General features: G+C 36.3%; 1 protein-coding gene across 1 annotated transcript in view; it reads right to left on the reverse strand.

Annotated features, from left to right (window-relative positions):
• Nucleotides 1-22,598, reverse strand: part of UNC5C (unc-5 netrin receptor C) — a 484,018-nt gene that overhangs the window by 155,739 nt on the left and 305,681 nt on the right. The window contains exon 2 of the mRNA XM_033214856.1: nucleotides 12,962-13,183. Coding sequence (XP_033070747.1) covers nucleotides 12,962-13,183 — 222 coding nt within the window. The remainder of the gene's footprint in view (nucleotides 1-12,961; nucleotides 13,184-22,598) is intronic.

Genomic DNA, 22,598 nt, shown 5'->3' on the forward strand with positions numbered 1-22,598 from the left:
TTTAAATTTTAGGAGAAAAGCTATGCTCTTTTGGAAGTGGACCCTCTCATTTAAGCATACATTATTTCTTAAACTTCCTTTAAAATGATGCTTAATTTGTCTTATATGATAACCCCAAACTCTTTTAAATGTTTCTTCCACGAAAATAAAGTAAAAGATGGCTCACGCCTGTAATCCCAGCACTTTGGGAGGCCGAGGTGGGCAGGTCGCTTGAGGTCAGGAATTCGAGACCAGCCCGGCCAACATGGTAAAACCTTGTCTCTACTAAAAATACAAAAATTAGCCCGGTGTGGTGGCGGGCACCTATAATCCCAGCTACTCGGGAGGCTGAGGCAGGAGGATCACTTTAACCCAGGAGGTGGAGGTTGCAGTGAGCCAAGATCATGCCATTGTACTCCAGCCTGGGTGACAAGAGAGAAATTCTACCTCAAAAAAAAAAAAAAAGGAAAGTAAAACAGACTCTTCTTAAACCCTTCACATGCTTCAGCCAAAGGTTAGATTAAAAAGTACAATATGGCTTTTAACAATTGTGCTATTCTCACTTCGAAGTGGTCATATTAAAACTCAGGACACAGCATACTCATGGTTGCTGAGCACGTGGCAAAATTGCTATAGCAACACAATCACTAGTTTTGCTCCTGAAATGCCTGTTTCAGTAGCATGTTATCTAGATGAAGAATGGTCCTTGGACTCCAGCTTCTTATTGTAGTCTCTGTGTGGGCCTAAGGATGGATACAATTTGATTTTTTCTTTTCTGAATTTGGAAAAACACACACACACACAAATATGTGGGCCTATACTTACATATCTACTTATATGGATATTCTTGATTAAATTGTATTAATCAGTGCTTTCATCTTCATTGTGGACAAGAAGAGGAGTTATATATTACAAGTAACCTTGCCCTAAGTGTTAATTGGCAGGGGAGAATTCCTTTGTGTTTATTACACTAAAAACTCTCACTGTGTATAATTTTAGAAAATTTCTCTTTTCCCCTAGTGAAACACAGCTTGCTAAAATTGCATTGAAAGGTGAAATGTTTTCTCACCTTTACTTTGCAATCATGTTCTAGGCCATATCTGTGCAATAAATATATGCTATTAAAATTTTCTGTACAGTAGAAATTCAAACATTAAAAATCTTCCCCATGAGATATAATTAAATTAAAATTACATAGTTCTGCAAATAGGATATAGTCAGGGTGTTCTGGAGTATATACAGGGTCTATAATACTGATATTTGCAAATATTGGAATTACCAAAAATGAACAAATACCAATAACAATAAAAACTTCATGACAACAATAGATTAGAAACAAAAAGAATCTAAATGTGTAGCCTAAAAATTTTCAAGTACTCTCTTCTTTTTGTAAGCTAGAAAAAGAATGAAAAGAAAAACATTTATATGCAGAAGGTGAGCCCAAATAAGTCAGCTAGCAGAGATTCATCTGTGTGATATAATGGAAGCAACTGCAGCAAACACTCAAGTTCTAGAACTCTGATCTAACCATGTTTTTGCAATTGCAGCTGAGTTTATGTTGGCCATGTTAGCCCAGGTGTTTAAAGACAAAGTCAACGTGAAATAAGGATGAATCAATTGTGAACACTAATAAATGAAAACTAAGATTCAAACATTAAAAAATCTTCCCCATGGGATACTGAATCTTCAAATATTGTATAGAAAATTTTAATAACATATACTTATTGCACAGATGTGGCCTAGAACATTATTGCAAAGTAAAGGTGAGAAAACATTACACCTTTCAATCCAGGACAATTGATATTCTGTTATGACTAACCAGCAACTACTATCTTGTGAAGTTATCAGATTAACTCAGTGAAATAGCCTTCATGTACTACATGGGTCCTTATCAATTTTCTATTTTTACTTACTCAGCCCTGGGGCCAGCCTCATACTGAAAAGAAAAATTGTTAGTTTCTGGTATTGAAATAAGTACCTCTGAGAAAGAAATCAAATAAATAATTGATTTAAATTCCAGAATTATTTATCTTCATTGGCAGACAACTGAATTACAGATATAAAGCTCCATTCTTGCAAAGGCAATACTCCTACTGACTTAAATAACAAATTATGGAATGAGGTTCACGTAGAGTTTTCAAATTTTATGCATCATTTACTAAAATGTAAGCAAAACCCACATAACTTCCTTTTGAAATTGTTCACTCTGTTAATGAGAACTGAGTTTAAAATGATTACATGGAGAATAACAATTGGTGTGATAGGTATATTTATTGTATAAAGTAACTCTTCTTACAGAAGATTAAGCTATCTTTATGTATTCCTCAAATTACCTATTCATGAAATATTCCAAATACACACTGTTGGTTTGTCTCACTAAATTTCAGTTACACAAATTTAGTAGGATGAGTAGCTATAATCTCAGAAAATAAACTGTCATTGATCATTGCCTGTGCTTAGCACCTTGTTATAAACTACAGAAAAGAAAAAGCTTTACAAAAGATAAACCACACCATACCGTTCCAATCTAGTTGAAGAAACAGAGATTATATATATTATATATACATGCACCTCTATTAATATATGTATACATAAATATAACTTTAATAAATAACACATGATAGTGAATATAAGACTGTGACTTCTGCACTTCAGAAATGGTTGAACATTGGCCAGGCACAGTGGCTCATGCCTATAATCCCAGCATTTTGGGAGGCTGAGGCAGGTGGATCACCTGAGGTCAGGAGTTCGAGACTAGCCTGGTCAACACAGTGAAACGCTGTCTCTACCAAAAATACAAAAATTAGCTAGGCATGGTGGCAGGCATCTGTAATCCCAGCTACTTGGGAGGCCTGGGCAGGAGAATCTCTTGAACCCAGAAGGTGGAGGTTGCAGTGAGCCGAGATCATGCCACTGCGCTTCAGCCTGGGTGACAGAGCGAGACTCCATCTCAAAAAAAAAAAAAAGGTTGAATGCCGAATATTGATAATTTCATAGGGATTATCATAGTATTTCCACAATTACCATAGTATAATGAAAATGGAAGTACAAATAACAGAAATGAGGACATATTTACCTATGACTTGGGTTTTTATAGAAAGATTCATTCACAGTATTGCATTTGAGATACTTCTTTAAGAATGAATAAGATGTTGACAGAGGTGGAGCGAAGAAAAGTATGGTATAAAGGATAATTAACTCATTCAAAACATATTTATTGAGTCCCTACTAAGTACCCAACACCATGTTAAGCAGGAGCAGGAACAGTAATAAAAGACAGACACGGCCCTGAATTTCATGAAGCCTTCTCTTGACCTATAATGTTTAGACTAAAGAGGGGGAGATTTGGGGAAAGAGATGTGATAATTGTCTTTTTCAAGTTATCGAAGACTAATAGTAAGAGGACAAGATGTGAACAAACTTATTTTCTGAAGTTCCTTGTGATGTAAGCAGGTCCACAAAGTCAAGATAATAAAAAATTAGTCTCACTCAATTTAATGAAGAGCATGTCAACAATTAATTAAGCTTAACTAAATGATTGCCATAGTTCTCAAAACTTAATGTTTCTATGATTATAATGCTCCAAACTGTAAAGAAAAGAGTATGCATCACTTGATAGAGTTTATACAGATCTCCCACAGTTCCCCTTCAAAAATCTGTGAGTGGCATTTCCTAAATCATCTCCTGGTGTGACATTAAGATCTCATGATATTTCAATAGAGATTCTGTGAAAAAGATTACAGTTGACAAATAGTGAAAAGGTTATCAGGTCAGGCGTGGTGGCTCATGCCTGTAATCCCAGCACTTCGGGAAGCTGAGGCAGGTGGATCACGAGGAGTTCAAGACCAGCCTGGCCAACATGGTGAAACCCAGTCTCTAATAAAAATACAAAAGTTAGCTGGGCATGGTGGCACATGCCTGTAGTCCCAGCTGCTCAGGAGGCTGAGGCAGGAGAATCGCCTGAACCTGGGAGGTGGAGGTTGCAGTGAGCCGAGATTGCACCACTGACTCCAGCCTGGCAACAGAGTGAGACTCCATCTCAATAAATAAATAAACAAATAAATAAATAAGGTTTTCTCACTACAGACCTTTCCTAAGACTTTCACATGCTAATACAGAGGTCCCCAACCCCCAGGCCATGGACCAGTACTGGAACTAGGCCACACAGCAGGAGGTGTGCAACAGGTGAGAGAGCATTACGTCCTGAGCTCTGCCTCCTATCAGATCAGTGGCAGCATTAGATTCTCATAGGAGCGCAAACCACATTGTGAACTGCACATGCAAGGGATATAGGTTGTATGCAGCTTATGAGAATCTAATGCCTGATGATCTGTCACTGTCTCCCATCACCCCCACATGGGACTGTTGCAGAAAAACAAGCTCAGGGCTCCCACTGATTCTACATTATGGTGAGTTGTATAATCATTTCATTATATATTACCATGTAATAATAATAGAAATAAAGTGCACAATAAATGTAATGCACTTGAATCATCCCTAAATCATCCCCCTCCCACTTTGTGGAAAAAGTGTTTTCCATGAAAATGGTCCCTCGTGCCAAAAAGTTGGGGACTGTTGTGCTAATACACATTTGCTATGGTCTCATTATTCACATCCCCTCAAATTCATATGTTGAAATGCTAACTCCCTAGGTGATGGTATTAGGAGGTAGGGCCTCTGGAAAGTGACTAGGCCATGGGGGCAAGTGTCATGAAGAATGGGTTACTGCTTTTATAAAAGAGACAAGAGAGGCACCCTTTGCCCCTTCTGTCATGTGAGGACACAGCAAGAAGGCACCATCTAGAAGGAAGCAGGCCCTCATCACACAACGAATCTGCTGGATATTGGATTTCCCAGCCTCCAAATCTCTGAGACATACATTTCTGTTCTTTATAAACAACTCAGGCTGTGGTGTTTTGCTACAGCAGCCCAGATGGATTAAGATGACTTAGTACTTTCTCCAAAAAGGGAATATAATTACTGCAGCGTTTCCTACATCGGCTGCAAAGCTTTTGTTTTCTTGTTTTCCAAAATAACATCTATTAAGAACTTATAAGACACTGGTGGTTTGCTGAACACAGTTTAAGAGGAAAAACCCTATCAGCTTACTATATAAGGCATGTGGTAAAGGTGAAACTATGGGACAAGGCTAGAAAGTTTGATTAGGAGCCAATTATACTGAAGACTTTGAAGATAAGATCAAGGAGGATATGCTTTATTTCATGGACAAAGGGGAACCATTATATATTTTTAAGAAGGGGAATGACAACCACTTGGAAAAACCATTTGAACACTTATCTTTTAGGCCTATAACTACTTGGAGAATAAACTGCTCAAAAAAAGGTCAAAATAAAGAAGATGTAGGTGGCTATTTAGATAATCAAAGAGGTATATATTAAAGAGTAGAAGGGGAGTAGAAGCAAGACTTAAAACAGAAGGATGATTTGAAAATAAAATGGCAATACTTGATGATCATTTTGCTTGTTGGAGTGAAGGATGAAGCTAAGATTTTAATTTTTGGTACCCAGATGGAGAGAAGAGGTATCTGAAATAGGAATACAAAAGGAGGAGGATTTTCATTGTTCCCACTCTTGCAACAAATGGGGTCTTGAGTGAGCACAGTATACCTAAGTTGAGGTGTGATTAGAAGCAATTCACTTAAATTTATGCCCAATTATAGCTTCTCTTCATTACTTCCTTTTTTCCATTAAGGATCACGGTTTGCTAACTGGCCAAAAGGCAAAGGCCTTCAAGAGTGAAAAACCAGACCCTAAGCACTAGCTTATGTTATTATATTAAAGAATCACAAAGGCCTGCATGTGGAAAACCTGACACAAAACAAGGAAGGCAAATACAAACATGAAAAATGCACATACAGCTGACACTCTGGAGCAGCCCTTCTCTTCCTGGGAAAAGAAATGATTGTATTGCATAGCTGTTTTTTAGACTGTTCTGTGTTCAGTAGTTACGCAAAACTTAGGGAGATACCAGGCACAGGGCCAAGAGCAAAGTTTTTGGAAGCAGAGAGTTCTGGGTTCATATCCTGGCTGCGTCACTTCCTCATTAGGTGATTTGAGGCAAGTTTGTTTCTTTATCCTGCTGAGCCTCCGATTCCTAATTTACCAAAGAAGATTCTTAGAAATTATCTCATAAGACACTTGTGATGACTATAGAACAGAAAACATGTAAGGTGTTCAGTATAAGGCCTGGAACTTTTATTTTTGTTGTGTTGACCTCATTGATATTTTCTGCTAACTTGAGAATAATTAAAGATGAAGAAGGAAAATCTCAGGGATTATTAAAATTTCAACATAACCATGGTTTTCTAAACCCCTTTGCTTCTTCACAGAGAAAAAATATTTGCTTTTAGATGGTAGATCTTAGGTACCATGGAAACAAGAGTTGAAAAGACTTCAAGTAAATAGAAAGCGAACAGCTGAGCCTGAGTTTTTCTGAAAAACGTAACCACAAAATATTGAGTAGATCATGATTTCTATGGAATTTTGAAGGCAACATAGGCATGTATTACTATATTACCAAATCAAGAACTTTCAAATATTGAAAATTTCTAAATGACTTATTATAAGCTGCTTTCCACTTTTCTGTTTCTTATATTACATATATGTAAGAAATGCAACTGTGGTTTAAATGATGGAAAGGCAAAGAATAATGGTCATGAATGATCTTCATTCAGTACATTTTGTTATGATCAATGGATAGATATAATCAGTGAGTATAAATAAGTATTTGCTTCCTATTTAATGATTTCATAATTTAAAAAGAAAATTTTATGAGTTGGAGAAGAAATTTGTTTTATTTCAGTTTTATTGTCTTGCAGTTTTTAAATATGAAGTTACCTTTGATAGATATTTTATTGAATGTAGTCAACTTTTCTTAGTCTCAAGGTAATGTAGCTTGGTTGTCACTAAATATCCTTCTAAATATGATTATAAGGCAGAGGTATGTATAAAAATAACTTGTTCGCAGTGTCTCTTCTCTGTCTTATCATAGGATAACCAGGTTTGATTTTTTCCAATACTAAGAAAATTTACCTGATTTGAAATACACTTCAGGACTTAATGTATTCTAAAATTTCTTGCTATTAAGAACCAATAAATCCCCAACAATACTGCAGTCAGACTCCAGTTGAGAACCAAAGTTGCAGGGTGAATCTAGCTTCAGGAAAAACCCCTCAACCCCCACACCTAAAAAAACAAATGCCTTTATTTCAATTGCATTCACGATATTTCTGATCTCACAGGAAAGCAAAAAACTTGAACATAAAAAGCCTACAAATTTCTCCACCAATACGTGTCCGTATTGGGGATTTATGATAGCAGGCAAAGAGAGGCAATAAAGTGGTACGGGCTTTTTTTCAGGTTTCATTATTTATTATGAAAATAACACATTCACAGGATTGAACAACAACAACAAAAAAACTCAAACAATAAAAGTGCCTTCATCAGCCCAGACTCTAAGGTGTCAACTGCTTGTTATATGTTTCTCCAGAAAAATTCTAATGCACCTACAAATGTACATGCATCCTCTTTCTTTATACATGGAAGCATATCACATACAGTACACAGTCTTCTCTACTTTGGCTTTCATTCTAAATTTTATCTCAGAGAGTTTTCTATAGCTTCATATGTATATGATGCAACCTCATTGTTTTAAAATGTATGATGGCCAGGTGTGGTAGGCCTCTTCCCCTGTAGCTCCAGTGATATGGACAGGAGGCAGGGAAATACTGAGTTGAAGGGGGCAGTTCCCCAGCAAAGGTCCCACCCTCAAGCCTGGAAACTGCAGCCCCCTGTTTTCCTGCCCAAGTTACCTTTTTGGCCTGGCCTGCCCCTCTATCCTGTGCTTGCATAAGCCCCAGACCTTAGCTGGCAGAGACACAAGCAGCTGAATGTCGAGAGAAGCAACTGAGCATCGGAGACTACAGATAGACGTAGTATAACTTCTGACTACATGACTTTGGAGAGGAGGAGCCCGGCCGCAGATGGCCGAGCTTCACGGAAAGATCACCTTCTTCCCATATCATCCTTTCCAGCTCCCTTTCTGCTGAGAGCCACTTTCACCGCTTAATAAAATCTTCCGCATTCATCACCTTTCAAACTGTTCCTGTGACCTGATTCTTCCTTAATGCTGAAAAAGAATTCAGGACACACTGGGTGCAAGAACCCAAAAAGGCTGTCACAGTGATTCTTCACGGAGCTGTTAACGTTTAAGGCATCTGTGGAGGCAAAGCTAAAAGAGCACCGTTTATAACACGTGCCCTCTGGGGCTCCAGAGCTCTGTCACAGGCAACTTCCAGTCAGTGCTGCAGGCTAGTAAAGGGTTCCTTCCTGCTGGAGCCCAAAGGCACTAGCTCTAGCTCCTGCACCCCCTCACCTGCATGCTCCTCCTCTCGAGAGGTGTGTGAGTGTAGCTTAAATAGTAAATGAGCCATACCCCTGTTGCAAGCCCCAGAAGTGGTCGAGGGAACTCTCCTGTTTCACCAGTGCATTGGGAGGCTAAGGCAGCAGGATCACTTGAGCACAGGAGTTTGGGGACCAGACTGGGCAACATAGTAAGACCCCATCTCTACAAAAAATGAAAAATTAGCCAGGCATGGTAGTGTGCCTGTAGTTGTAGCTATTTGGGAGGCTGAAGTGGGAGGATCACTTGAGCCCAGGAGTTTAAAGCTTGCAGTGAGCTATGATCATGTCACTGCATTCCAGTCTGGGAGACAGAGGAAGACCCTGTTTCCAAAAAAATAAAAGATAAATTTAAAAGTATCACAGTAGGGATAAACAGTCCCTGATATGCAACTGCAACAAAGGTTCAATGGCCAACCTTTGTGCACATTTGGAATTATATTTCAGATAGTTTCTAGGTTTCTAACTACTCAGTAGAAGCTATATACCTTTCAATATTGAGGGTATTTTCAAATTGGCCTTCAAAAAGATTGTATCAATTTAAATACCCATCAACAAATTATGCCTTTAATCAACACCATATGTTAACAAATGTTTTGATCCTGATGACATCTCCTTAGATACTTAATTACCGTTTACATTGCTGTTCCTGTATCTTGTTGTGTCAACAACTCTGCTCAATTTTCTATTGGGTTGCTGATCTTTTCTTTAAATATAGTTTTGAGCTATTTATATATTTATAAAATTAGCCTGTTGGCTAATATATAGCCACAGATACTATAACTAGTTTTTAAATCTGTCTATTGTTTTTGTTTGTGGTGTTCTTGCTTTGGACATTCATGTTTAATAATGCCTTCCTGTAAGACTTATAGATTGTGTGTCCTGATTTAAAAGACTATGCTCACCACTGAAACCAACCAACCGCCAAATTTTCTCCTAATGATGATGGTGATGGTGGCGATGATGATGATGATTGTAAGCCCCAACATCTAGCATTTATTTTGTTCTAAAGAATGAGATAGATTCAGGTTTTCTTTATTATTTTCCTATTTGAACTTCCTATCTTGTTTTATGAAATCATTTATGGAATAAACTATTTTCCTCACTGGTTAAAAAACTGATCTTTATTACATTCTAGGTAACGTAATAGGTACAAATGCCTTAGGTCTTTGTTTCTTGATCTCTATTTTAATCCATTAATCTGTATGTTTTATCCTCTGCTAAGATCAAACTCTTTTAACTTCTTTAGCATTATACTTATAATGAGTTGGGTCTTTCTCATTACTCTACTATTTAAGAATTCTCTCAGCTATTTTCCCAAATTATTTTTAATAAAATGACAGTGACATTACAGATTCATTTATAAGTATTAGACATTTAAACATATTTGACCTTTCCATTCAAGAATAATATGTCTTTCCTTAATGTAAGTCATGATATCTTTTTGTCTCTAAGTAGGATTTTTAAAATTCCTTTATAAAATTCTGCAAAATTTTTGTTAAGTATATACCTACATGTTTTCTTTTACATAGCTATTCTAAATGACATCTTTTACTGCATTTTAATTTGAATTGGCTGTCTGTACATAGGAAAGTTGGTTGGTTATACAAATTTTTTATCAGCTATTTTCTCTATTCTCTTGATTAAAAAAAATTTTTTTCTTTTAAAATGCATACATTTTCCAGGAGCACAAAATCACACAATTTGTCATAAATGATGATTTTCCACTTTCTTTACTATTTTTGTACCTCTTCATTACTTGTGTTGTCTAATGGCACTGGCTGGTAGATTAGAATAATACCAATTAATAATGGTATCTGTGGGCATCTTTGTCTTTTTCCTAACTTCATTCTTTTTATTTGTAGTAATTTATGGGATATAAGTATAATTTGTTGCATGAATAGATTACATAGTGGTAAAGTCAGGGCTTTTGGGGGTATCCATCACCTGAATAACATACACTGTACCCATTAAGTAATTTATCATCACTTACCCCCTCTCACCCATCTGCACCCTTCTGAGTCTCCATTGTCTATCATTCCACACTCAACATCCATGTGTACAGATTATTTAGCTCTCACAAATGAGAATATGTGGCATTTATTAATATATTTCTGGGTCTGAGTTACTTCACTTAAGATAATGGCCTCCAGTTCCATCCATGTTGCTGCAAGAGATATGGTTTCAGTCTTCTTTATGGATGAATAGTATTCTATTGTTTGTATATACCACATTTTCTTTATCTGATTATCCACTGACGGGCACTTGGGTTGATTCCCTATCTTTGCTATTGTGAATAGAGCTATGAAAAACATATGAGTGCAGGCATCTTTTTGATGTAATGATTTCTCTTCCTTTGGGTAGATACCAAGTAGTGGGATTGCCGAATTCAATGGTGTTCTATTTTCAGTTCTCTGAGAAATCTCCATACTGTTTTCCATAGAGGTTGTACTAATTTACATTCCCACCAAGTTTTTCCTAACTTTAAAGGTAATACTTACATGAGTCTAGTATGTTAGCTTTTGGCTGGCTGCTGCCTTTTTTTTTTTGTAAAGTTTTGGATGAAAATGAAAGCTCCCAATAAAGCTATATTGTATTTCACTCCATTCCTGGATCTCAGGAGAACTGAGAAAGTATTGAATTTCCTAAATCGTCCCTTAGTTCTCATCTGTCTCTCCTGAATTTAAATGAAAACATGCAAACTATTTTAGTTTATAGTTCATTTAAAAGGTATTCTTAATCATTGATGTATGGAATATTAATTAATTTTGTGTAGAATTATAAAAAATAAGGGCTTCACAGAAAGGAAATCTCTCTCAATATATGTGTATATGTGTATGTGGGTGTGTTACCAACATAGCATGAAATTGTTAGAAGCATTCAATATCAGAATAGTTTTGTTTCTATTTATAATCTTCCTATATAGGCATTTCATGATTTTAGTAAAGATAAGCCTGAATATGTTGTGACATATTTGAGCTTTTGTGATTTCTTTCTCTTTCCTTTTATCATTAAAGCTTATTTGTTTGAAATCTATACAAATACGTGAGCTGAAACAAATAAAACTCAATCCACTTGAGATTTTGAAGACATCTGGTGGAGTTATTTTCTGAGTAATTAGACCAAGAGGTGGGACAATTCCCTGAAGTAAGCTACCCTACAATTGGATACCCAGTTGTATCTGCAGTCATCAGCTTGCATTCAGTGAGCATATTGATTCACAAATTGACAAGCAATTATGTAGAGTTGCCACCTGATTTTCCAAAGACCATTTATGTTATAAAGAATATGCCCCACATGCTTTTTAAAAAGTTGCCTCTTCTCAATCGTCTCATAGTCAGTTCTGTTTTTTTATGTTCTGTCACCTCAGTATGCTATTTACTTTGTTGGAGACCTTGAAAGTAGAAAGTAGAGCCCTCAAGTGTTGGTCTCTACTTGTCTCTGGTTAATCCAACACTTGGGCACAAATATGGATTTTGAACATGTGTATCCATTTTGGTATAGAAAGACATCTATGAAGGACAACAAAGATATTTAAATGCTTCAATTTTTGTCATGCTTGATATTCTTTGGCTTGAAAACGTTGAACAATAAAGTATTAATACTTAAATATATGTCAACATTACAAAATCATAAGTCTGGAAGATATCTGAAAGTTCAAAGAGTTATTCTCTCTGCTGGAGAGCAAAAACACTTATACTACCATGGAAAGATATATATGTTTCCAATTTAAAAGAACTCCAGGAGATTCTACAACCACCCTAACTTATCCATTGTGTAGCAGAAAATTGCTATCAAGAAAGTTTCCTTTATATCTAATTGAAATCCCACAGGTTATTAGAATCTACTTCATCCTTTCTTTGCCTTTAGTATTTTATCTTTAAGGATGGTATTTACAGAGCAACAAAGTCAGGAGTTTTAACCATGCCAGGGGCAAAGATAATCAGATCAAGACCCTCTGAGAAAGGGCTACAATTACCATTTCTTCTGTTCATGGATCCTACACTATCACTGTTCTGAATCACCCTCAATTTAATTTTAGATAAGAGTTAGGAAGTTAGGATTCACTTTTGGATGTAAGTTATGAGTATAAGATACTTTAAATCTACGACACTTACAAATCTTTAACAAATATAAGGGCAAACTACGCACATGGATTAACATTAGACAGTAATGTAAACACGTTCAATTTATCCTAGTTAAAAATGCTTCCCAGATCTCAGGCTATTTAGATCTGACTACCACGCAAGTGCAATTCAAGATATTATTTGCTAGGGCATTTAACATTGTCAGTCTATTCATTCGCATTATTTATCTTCTTAAGTATGAACCATGTTTTAATTTCATGTAGTCCAACAGGAATCAAGTCAAGATTTATTCACGCCATTTTACTTTTCAACGCATGAAACAAGATCACCAAATCTTAACCAACCAATTCAAAACTTTTTGTCAAAGAATAACTCCATTTTCCATTCTACTAATTGAAATTATAGTATGGCCCCAGGCTAGAGTAGTGAGTAACTGAATCTTGAACTGCAATGCAAATGCAATGGAAAACTCACCGGAAGTTTCATCTACTCTTTCATCTACTATGTGGTCCTTCTGATGAACCCATTCACTATTACACTTGAAATAGATCTGGGTGGCAGGGCTGGCTTTACAGTACAGGTTCACAGGCTTATTCTTCACAATATAAGCTTCTTCAGGCTCAATAAGGAAATGTGGCAGAGGCTCAGGTGGATCAGAAGGAAAAGTTTCTGGGAGTTCATGAAAAAAGTCGTCGTCTGAGAAACAAGAAGAAAGTGGAAAATGGTTAACACATTGTAACAACTTGCCTTTTACTTGCTAGTGGTGTAAAAATAGTGACTTATAAATGCAGGAATTAAGGGATTTGAATGCCTGCTGTGTGTTAGGCAGTGTGTTAGATCTATTGACTGGTCGTTTAACTAAGGATATGGATTATTATTCCCATTTCTATACACAGCGAAACTCAACATCAGGGAGGATAAATAAGTTGCCCTGAGCACATAGGTAGTAAATAGCAGAGCTGAAACTGGAATTCATGTGTATCTCAATTAAAAACCATGATCTTCCCAAAGTATCACTACATTTCCTATTATAGAGTGTCACTCTTGAGAGCAGACAAAAGCAAGAGCAACTTCATTAGAAACATTTCTTTGAAAAGCATAAGGCTCATAGATAAAGTTTACATCCTTTGCAAGGAGATGAGCAGAAATATTAGAAACTTTAATTAAGGATCTTTACATTCAAACTCAAATCTGTTGTTATTTTCAAAAGATGTCATTGTATGAAATATTCATTCAACCCAAAATTTAAAAACCACTTTAGATAATTTGCACACTTTGAGATACATTTTAAACCTGGATTCTGCATGATTCAAAATAAAAAAGTAATAATAAAAGTGCTTTGTATAATAAAACCTATTCTTGTGTTGTACAAAAGTCAAGGTAAAAACAGTCTTTTCAATACACCATAAATAAGTTCAGCCTAATAATAATCTTCCAACTGGGACAGAGGAGAACAAAGCTATTACTAATTCCCCAAATTGGTTACAAACACATCATGTGAAAACTCTGATGTCAAAATTAAAAATTTTTACAAGTTCTTTAAATGTACTTTTATTCAGTAGTATAGAGTATGGTATTGGTACTTAAAGGCTGGTTGCTCACATGTTGTCTTGAAAGTCATTTTATTTCTCCTTCAGTTGTTGCCCTGTGTTGGAAGATAGCCATTGATATAGTGGACATCTATCTGTCCACTAAGAAAACTGGCTTGGAACTCTTTTCATTCAAGTCATAAGATAGCTGTCAAATAGTAATGATGTCCGGTCTCTGCTAATCTATTTTGCAGTAAAAATTGACTTCACTTGCATCACTGGACAAAACTAGCATTCAAAGCTGCCCACAGTAGTAAATTTATGACACTGAAATGTAAATATTGTTTCCTATACCTAGATATTTTTTCTCACTTTACGTCCTTAATTTGCTTTCTTTTGGCAGGGCATCACTTCTAGTTTTTCCATTGCTGAACATCAAGGACCAAAATTGTCAGCTTACTAAAGAATAACCTTGTTTCCATCAATTGCAGTTCCTTTAGTCAATATGCAAGAACATTCAAGACTGCTTAAATAAACATAACTCAGAAAGGCAAAGGGATGAGGAACTGAACTATTGACAAATCCATCAGCATGAAACTGATGTCTTGAAGGTCTTATCCAATTTTTTTTTTCTAAAGCACTTACTGTTATATGTGATGATGGACAGTGCTGATAATCAAAAAAGCTCCAAAAAACATGACTCAAATTCTATAGAAGTTAGCTATTGTTTTTAATTATTACTATTCATGAAGGCGGACGGTCAACTAGATTTTATTTTTTAACTATGTTTGTACACACAAAAACATGTGAATGTATTTAATAACTATATTTATTTAAGCATGCAAAGTATAATAAATCTTTCAGCCATTGTTTCAGAAGGTAAAACTTGAAAAGGAATGATTGCAAGATATAGATGATTGTATACAACCTTACCTTATTAAGTAATATAGCAAAAGTATTTATATGTTCACATGCTAGAGAAAAACTTTATAGGCACTAAAAACTGATTACTCTGCCTTGCCAAAGTGTATATCTCTTTCTTCTGATTATTTTATTGTAAACTACTGAAAAGACAAATGGAAGCAAAAAAGTCACACATTTTAAAGTCAAAAGCAGCTCTGTTAAGCGCTGGGAAAAAGTAATAACAATATATTTAGACAATGTATGGGCAAACTAACTTTGTATTTCCTTAATTTTGACTTTTAAGACAACATGATCACAACAAGTAAAGAGAAATGAACCTATATCTTGGTTTGAGGTTTCACACAGTATTAATTTTTCAAGACGTTTGTTAACACTTGAAAATACAACTTATTAAGGAAAATTTCTATCATTAGAAATGTTTTAATTTAATAAATCCAGTTTTTCTTTTACGTATCATTATAGTTTTGGCAGAACCAATCTCTTAAAAGTTGATCTAGAGAGATGCCTTGGCCAACCCCAGCGTATTAGTTTATTAAGATCTCCTATAATATTCACAAAGTAAATTCAAGCCTATGCCCTGGATGAATTCCTGTTACAGGCAATATGGCATATCACTTCTATTACTCAATTCAGTTGTTGAGAATGATATTAATATAGAAAATTCAAGACCTTGGGTTAGTAGATACGTACAGTGGGACAGATATGATAACATGCAAATAAGCTGATTATCAGTAGGCTCACCACTGTTGTGAAACCCTCACCTTCTCCACATACAATATATGACCTGGGTACCTTACTCAACCATGGAAGTTGGTCCCACCATCAAGTTAAACATACTGAAAGAACACTTTCTGATTCTTGCTCCATACAAAACTGTTAAGTTTCAGCATTAATTCTCAGATACAGTGTTATTTTAGAAATCATCTTTTTATGAAACTGTATCTTAATTTTTTTCTTTTCTAGAGAAAGTTTTGAAAATCAAACAAGCAAGCCAATTCTCTTCAACTAAAATAATAGATGAAAACTTATTTAAACATCCAGCATGGCTATAGCTACATGTATTTAAAGATAAAAAGTGATCAGCTACAAATACCATTTATCCTACATGAATATTTAGCTCCTCTGTGCAATGCATTTGCCAGTCATACAAGTGGAGGAATCTACTTTTCAGTTTTGTAATTCGTTTTATAAGATTATTACCAATTTTCAAAAAACTAGAAATATATAACAAATGCTTAACACTAGAAATGAAACTCTTTGAAAGCAGGGGCTATATTGTTTTCGTTTTCATTTTCCATAAGTCTAGCACATTATATGGGGTCAACAAAAATCTTACAAATGCATGAATATTATACTAATGGCAACTTTGGTCATTTCTAAGAGATTCACAAAGGATTTTAGAGTTTATAGTGCCTCAGATTCATTTACAATTATAAGATGTTTTAACAATAGAAATATCTACAAACAGGACTGGCTACAAAATTTGTGTGGCCCAATGCAGAATGAAAATTCAGGATCCCTGGTTAAAAATTTATTAAGATTTCTGAGATGGTGACAGCAGAACATTAAACCAAACACTGGTCCTGTATGACAGCAGAGGTCACATAGCCGTGAAGCCAGCCCTGTCTACAAATGTCAGTTAAATGAACATGTCACTTCATGGAAAGTCTGAAAAATGAAATTGCATCTTTATTATTGAATAGTCACTTTGGAACTTAGTTTGTTTTTCCCAGTTTCTTGTGGTAATTAGACATTTTCTAAAGGAAAACATAATTGTTCAGACTGAGAATCTCAGGCTCGTATCAATTCTCTAAGCAAGTGTATTTGCAATGGTGTGCAAGGGAAGGTGTGTGACTTTATGTGTTTGTGGCCTTCCTTTGGATGATCCCTAGTGCCCATCAAAGGGGCTCTGATCCAAAATAAGTAAAATCCTGCCATGCTAAAATTTTTACTTTTTCAGGGCATTAAAGGACTGCTGAACCCATGGGGATAAGAAAGTTTGTGATTCCACCCTGAGGTGGTAGACTGTTTACTGAGATCAGTACCTTTCATGCAATTCATATTACCATACTAGAAAAAAAACTCACAAAACAAAAAACAAAAACAAACAAACAAACAAACAAAACAGCTTTATGATACTATTAAGGTCATGCTGCAAAACTTGAAGCTATAAAAATAATTGATTTTTTTTCTTCAAGGACATCAGTGAGTACATCCTCTTACCACTTTATTTCTTAATATAAATATCTGAAGGAATGATATCAGGGTGATAATAGGAATTCAGTCTGTGAACAGTAACTTTAGACTGCGAACTTATTTCTGGCAACATGCCACAGGTATCCCAAATTATTACATTTTCTATAAATGCACACCCCAGCTGCTGGTATTGACTGCATCGTGCTATCTGGGCAAAATGACTTGATTAATTAAGTTGTGAAACATGTTTTGTACTTGTAGTTCATTCAAATGAACAAGGCAAATTTCCAGAGTTACTTTTGTTCTGTACATTGAATTCAGTATTAACTTAATCCTTTTTTGATTTAGATGTAACGTTATTATTCCTTTTACCCTTCTCCAATATTTGACTTAATTTTCCACTTTCTACTATTACTCAAAACTGACATTCCAACAGTAGTACCATTTTTATCTTGATATCAATAAATCTCAGTATTTCCTTTTTTCTGTTATCTCACACAGGCTTTTGCTTTTTCATTTATATCCAAGAAGAGAAAGCTGTTCACCATATATTATTTTTATAGACTTTCATTCCACCTAATTCTTCACAGGAAAATATTATGCTATGAACATCAATCTGGAGAGCTTTAGGTTGCTGGTTTTATTGCTATATATCAAGCCTTAATTTTCATCAACTTAATACATAAGTTTCTATATTTCTGAATCATAAGACTTAAACTATTATTGCTTATATCATAAAATATAGGACCATTATCTCTTTGTCTGAGACTTAAAGTGTATTCTTCTGAAATGGAATTTACTTCCAAGTGATTCGAGAGCAATTTAAAATGAATGACTGCAAAGCTAATTTTATCTGCATTTGGCTACCCATCCATCAGAGAGATAATTCATGATATATTACAACAAAAGGCAGCTGAAATTAACTATTTGAATGAGACTCCAGCTTATTTTTAATATTTTGATTAAAATATCCTCAGGAAGACAAAGACTATGGTCTATATTTCAAGCAATATGTTAATGGATTCATCATTTAAATTCAAGTCATTGAATACATAATGCCTTACATGTATTACACAACTTGGAAGTACTGAATGATTTCTAACTTCAAAACAAACTTTCTTTTGTTTTTAAAGAAATACTTGCCAAATCATGCCCATACATTAGCAGTAACAATATATAGCTAATGTGCTAGTTGATATCCACTTAACTCTGAAAAAGAGGCATCTTTTTCTGCCTGCTTAAGCCTTCATGATCTCTGACTTTTATTAATTAATCTATCCTCCTAAGTGTTTTCCTGCCTATCATCTCTACCTCTGCCATGTAGTCTACGGTGTGCTCTTAGCACATTTCACAAAAACAACTTTACCTCCTTTTTCAAATAATTTAATAAATGTAATATAATGTTCTTTGCAAAATAAAATTTTTGCTTACCAGATTAGCTAAAAAATACTGAATGATTGATGAGGAGGTGAAAAAATGTGCAATTGCATATACTGGCTGGAGTGTAAATGGGTATCACAGAAGATATAATTTGACAATATAAGTAAAATTAAGTCTCTGCATATCTCCAGATAAGCTACCCCACTTGTTGGAATCCATATTACAGACAGAATGACATGAAAATGTAAATACATATGTACAAAGATGTTCACTGCAGCATTATTTGTCTAAAGAATACCTGATATATTATAATAAAAGGCAGCTGGAATTAACTGAGAACAACTGACCACCAACTGAGGAATGGTTAAATAATTTCTGAAACATTCAAGCAAAAGTATTGAATGGCCAATAAAAATAAATAAGTGGATTTGTATGTGTTGACCTAGAAGAGCAAACAAATAAAACAAGTTTTTGGTCACTTTGTATAGAATTATACCACTTTTTGTAAGAAAGAGAGAAAGAGAAAGAAAGAAAAAGAAAGAAAGAAAGAAAGAAAGAAAGAAAGAAGGAAGGAAGGAAGGAAGGAAGGAGAGAGAGAGAGGGAGGGAGGGAGAGGAGAGGAGAGGAGAGGAGAGGAGAGGAGAGGAGAGGAGTGGGGGAGGGGAGGGGAAGGGAGGGGAGGAAGCAGAGCAAGATAGCCAAAGGAAGCCTTCACTGATTGTCTTCCCTGTAGGAACATCAAATTGACTATATACACCACAAAGCACCTTCATAAGAACCAAAACTCAGGTGAGTGATCACAGTACCCGGTTTTAACTTCTTATCACTGAAAAACGCACTGAAGAATGTAGGAAAGACAGTCTTGAATTGTTAATGTCACCACTCTCCCAACTCCTAGCAGTAGCTGTGAGGTGTGCAGAGAGAATCTGTGTCCTTGGAGGAGGAAGAGAGCAGTGGTTGTGCAACTTTGCATTGTAACAGAGTGCCACTCAGTCACAGCAGAAAGCAAAATGAGGCAGAATTCAGCTGGGGCCCACAGAGGTAGCATTTATACTGCCCTAGCCAGAGGGGAGTCACCCATCCTTACAGTCAGAACCTGAGTTCTATTAAGCCTTGCAACCATGAGCTAAAGCCTCTAGGGTCCTAAATAAACTTGAAAGGCAGTCCAGGCCACAAAGACTGCAGTTCTTGGGCAAATAATGGTTCTATGCCAGGGTCGGAACCAGTGGACTTGGGGAACATGCTACCTAGTGAGATACCAGCCAGGGTGGCTAAGGGAGTGCTTGTGCCACCTCTTCCCTAACTATGGGCAGCACAGCTGACAGCTTATAGGAGACATTCCTTCCCTCTGCTTGAGGAGACGAGAGGGAAGAGTAAAGAGGACTTTCTTTTGTCCCTTAGCTACCAGCTCAGGCACAGTAGGATAGGGTACCGGGCAGTCCTGAGGCCCATATTCTAGGCCATAGCTGCCAGGCAACATTTCTAGAGCCACTTTGGACCAGAAGCAAAACTACTACCTTAAAGAGAAGGACCAAGTCCTGGCACAATTAATCATCTGCTGACTAAAGAGACCTTAGGCTCTGAATAATCAGCAGCAATACCCGGGCAGTACATGCTGTGGTTCCAGAGTGAGACTCAGAGTTGTGCTGGCTTCAGATGGCTTCAGATTGAGCACATTCCCAGCTGTAGTGAGAGTGGGCTGGGATGAGACTCCTTCTGCTTGAGAAAAAGGGAGGGAAGAATAAAAGGGAGTTTGTCTTGTACGTTAAGTACCAACTCAGCCACAGTGGGACAGAGAACCACATGAATCCCTTGAGGTTCCCAATTCCAGGCCTTGGCTCTTGGATGGCATTTCTGAACCTTCCCTGGGCCAAAGGGAGGCCCACTGCCCTGAAGAAAGAGTCACCACAAGCTGACTAAAGAGCCCTTGGGCCTTAAGTGAACATTGGTGGTAGTCAAGCAGTACTTGCTGTTGCCTGGGGTGGCAGTGGCCGTGGAAAAAGTCTCCTCTGATGGTGGAAAGGAGATGGAAGAGTGGGAGAAACTTTGTCTTGTGGCATGGATGCCAGTTTAGCCACAGCAGAATAGAGTTCCAGGTAAATTCTTAAGGTTTCTGACTCTAGGCCTTGGCTCCTAGATGTTCTCTCTGGATGTGCACAGGGCTGGAGGTAACTTGCTTCTCTGGAGGGAAGAACAAAGGCCTGGCTGGTTTTGCTGCTAGAGTCCTAGGGCCTTGAGAGAACATAGATGATAGCCAGGCAGTGGCTACCATGGGCCTTGGGTGAGACACAGTATGTGCTGGATTCAGGTCTGATCCAGCATAGTCCCAGTGATGGGTAGAGACAGGGATGCTTATGTCACTCCTCTTCAAGCTCTAGGCAGCTCAGTAGACAGAGAAAGAGACTCTGCTCGTTTGGGAGAAAGTAAGGGAAGAGACCAAAAGTCTCTGCCTAGTAATCCAGAGAATTCTTCCAGATCTTATCTAAGACCACAAAGGTGATACCTCTATGAGTCTGCAAGATTCACAGTGTTATTGGGCTTCGGATGCCACCTAATGCACATATGGCTGGAGTGACCAAAAACTTAGATTACAACTCTTCAATGCACAGACACCAATAAACATCCACAAGTATCAAGGTCATCCAAAAAATCATGACCATGCCAAGCAAATTAAAACACCACTGGCCAATGCTGGAGAGACAGAGATATGTGATCTTTCAGAGAATTCAAAATAATTGCTTTGAGGAAGTTCAATGAAATCTAAGATAACATAGGGAAGGAATTCAGAATTCTATCAGATACATTTAGCAAAGAAATTGAAATAATTAAAAACAAGCAGAAATTCTGGAGCTGAAAGATGCAACAGAGATAATGAAGAGTATGTCAGAGTCTCTTAAAAGCAGAATTAATGAAGCAAAAGAAAGAACTAGTAAGCTTGAAGTCAGGTTATTTGAAAATACAGAGTCAGAAGAGACAAATTAGAAAAGAATGAGAAAAAAATGAAGCACATCTACCACAACTAGCAAATAGCCTCAAAGGCACAAATCTAAGAGTTATTGGCCTTAAAGAGGAGGTAGAGAGAGATATTAAGGTAGAAAGTTTATTCAAAGGGATAATAACAGAGAACATCCCACACCTAGAGTAAGATATCAATATTCAAGTCCAAGAAGGCTACAAAACATCAAGCATATTTAACTCAAATAAGACTACCTCAAGACATTTAATAATCAAACTCCCAAAGATTCAAGGATAAAGTATGGATCCTAAATGCAGCAAGAGAAAAAAACGACATACAATGGAACTCCAATACACCTGGCAGCAGACTTCTCAGTGGAAACTTTACAGGCCAGGATAGAGTGGCCCGAAATATTTAAAGTGCTGAAGGAAAAAGTCTTCTTTTCCTAGAATAGTACATCAAGAGTAAATATACTTCAAACATAAAGGAGAAATAAAGACTTTCCAGACAAACAAAAGCTGAGAGATTTTATCAACACCAGACCTGCCCTACATGAGATGCAAAAAGGAGTTCTTCAATTGGAAAGAAAATGTTAATGAGCAATAAGAAATTATCTGAAGGTGCAAGACTGACTGGTAATAGCAAGTACATGAAAAACACAGAATATTATAACATTATAAGTCTGGTATGTAAACTACTCATATCTTGAGTAGAAAGACTAAAAGATCAGCTGATCAAAAATAATAACAACAACTTTTCAAGACATAGACAGCACAATAAAGAATAAATAGAAACAACAAAAGTTTAAAAAGTAGAGGGACAAAGTTAAAGTGTAGAGTTTTTATTAGTTTTCTGTTTGCTTATTTATTTATGTAGTCAGTGTTGTCATCCGTTTAAAATAATGGATTACAAGATATCATTTACAAGCCTCATGATAAACTCAAATCAGAAAACATACACAGATACACAAAATAAAATAAAAAACAAAGAAATTTTAAAATGCCACCTGAAGAAAAAACCTTCACTAAAAGGAAGACAGGGAGGATGGAAAGAAGGAAGATAAGATGATTGCAAAACACAAAATGTCAGGAGTAAGTCCTTATTTGTGAATAATAATACTGACTAT

Source organism: Trachypithecus francoisi, unplaced genomic scaffold, assembly GCF_009764315.1.
Source record: "Trachypithecus francoisi isolate TF-2019V2 unplaced genomic scaffold, Tfra_2.0 Lachesis_group1, whole genome shotgun sequence".
In the NCBI taxonomy this organism is placed as follows: domain Eukaryota; kingdom Metazoa; phylum Chordata; class Mammalia; order Primates; family Cercopithecidae; genus Trachypithecus; species Trachypithecus francoisi.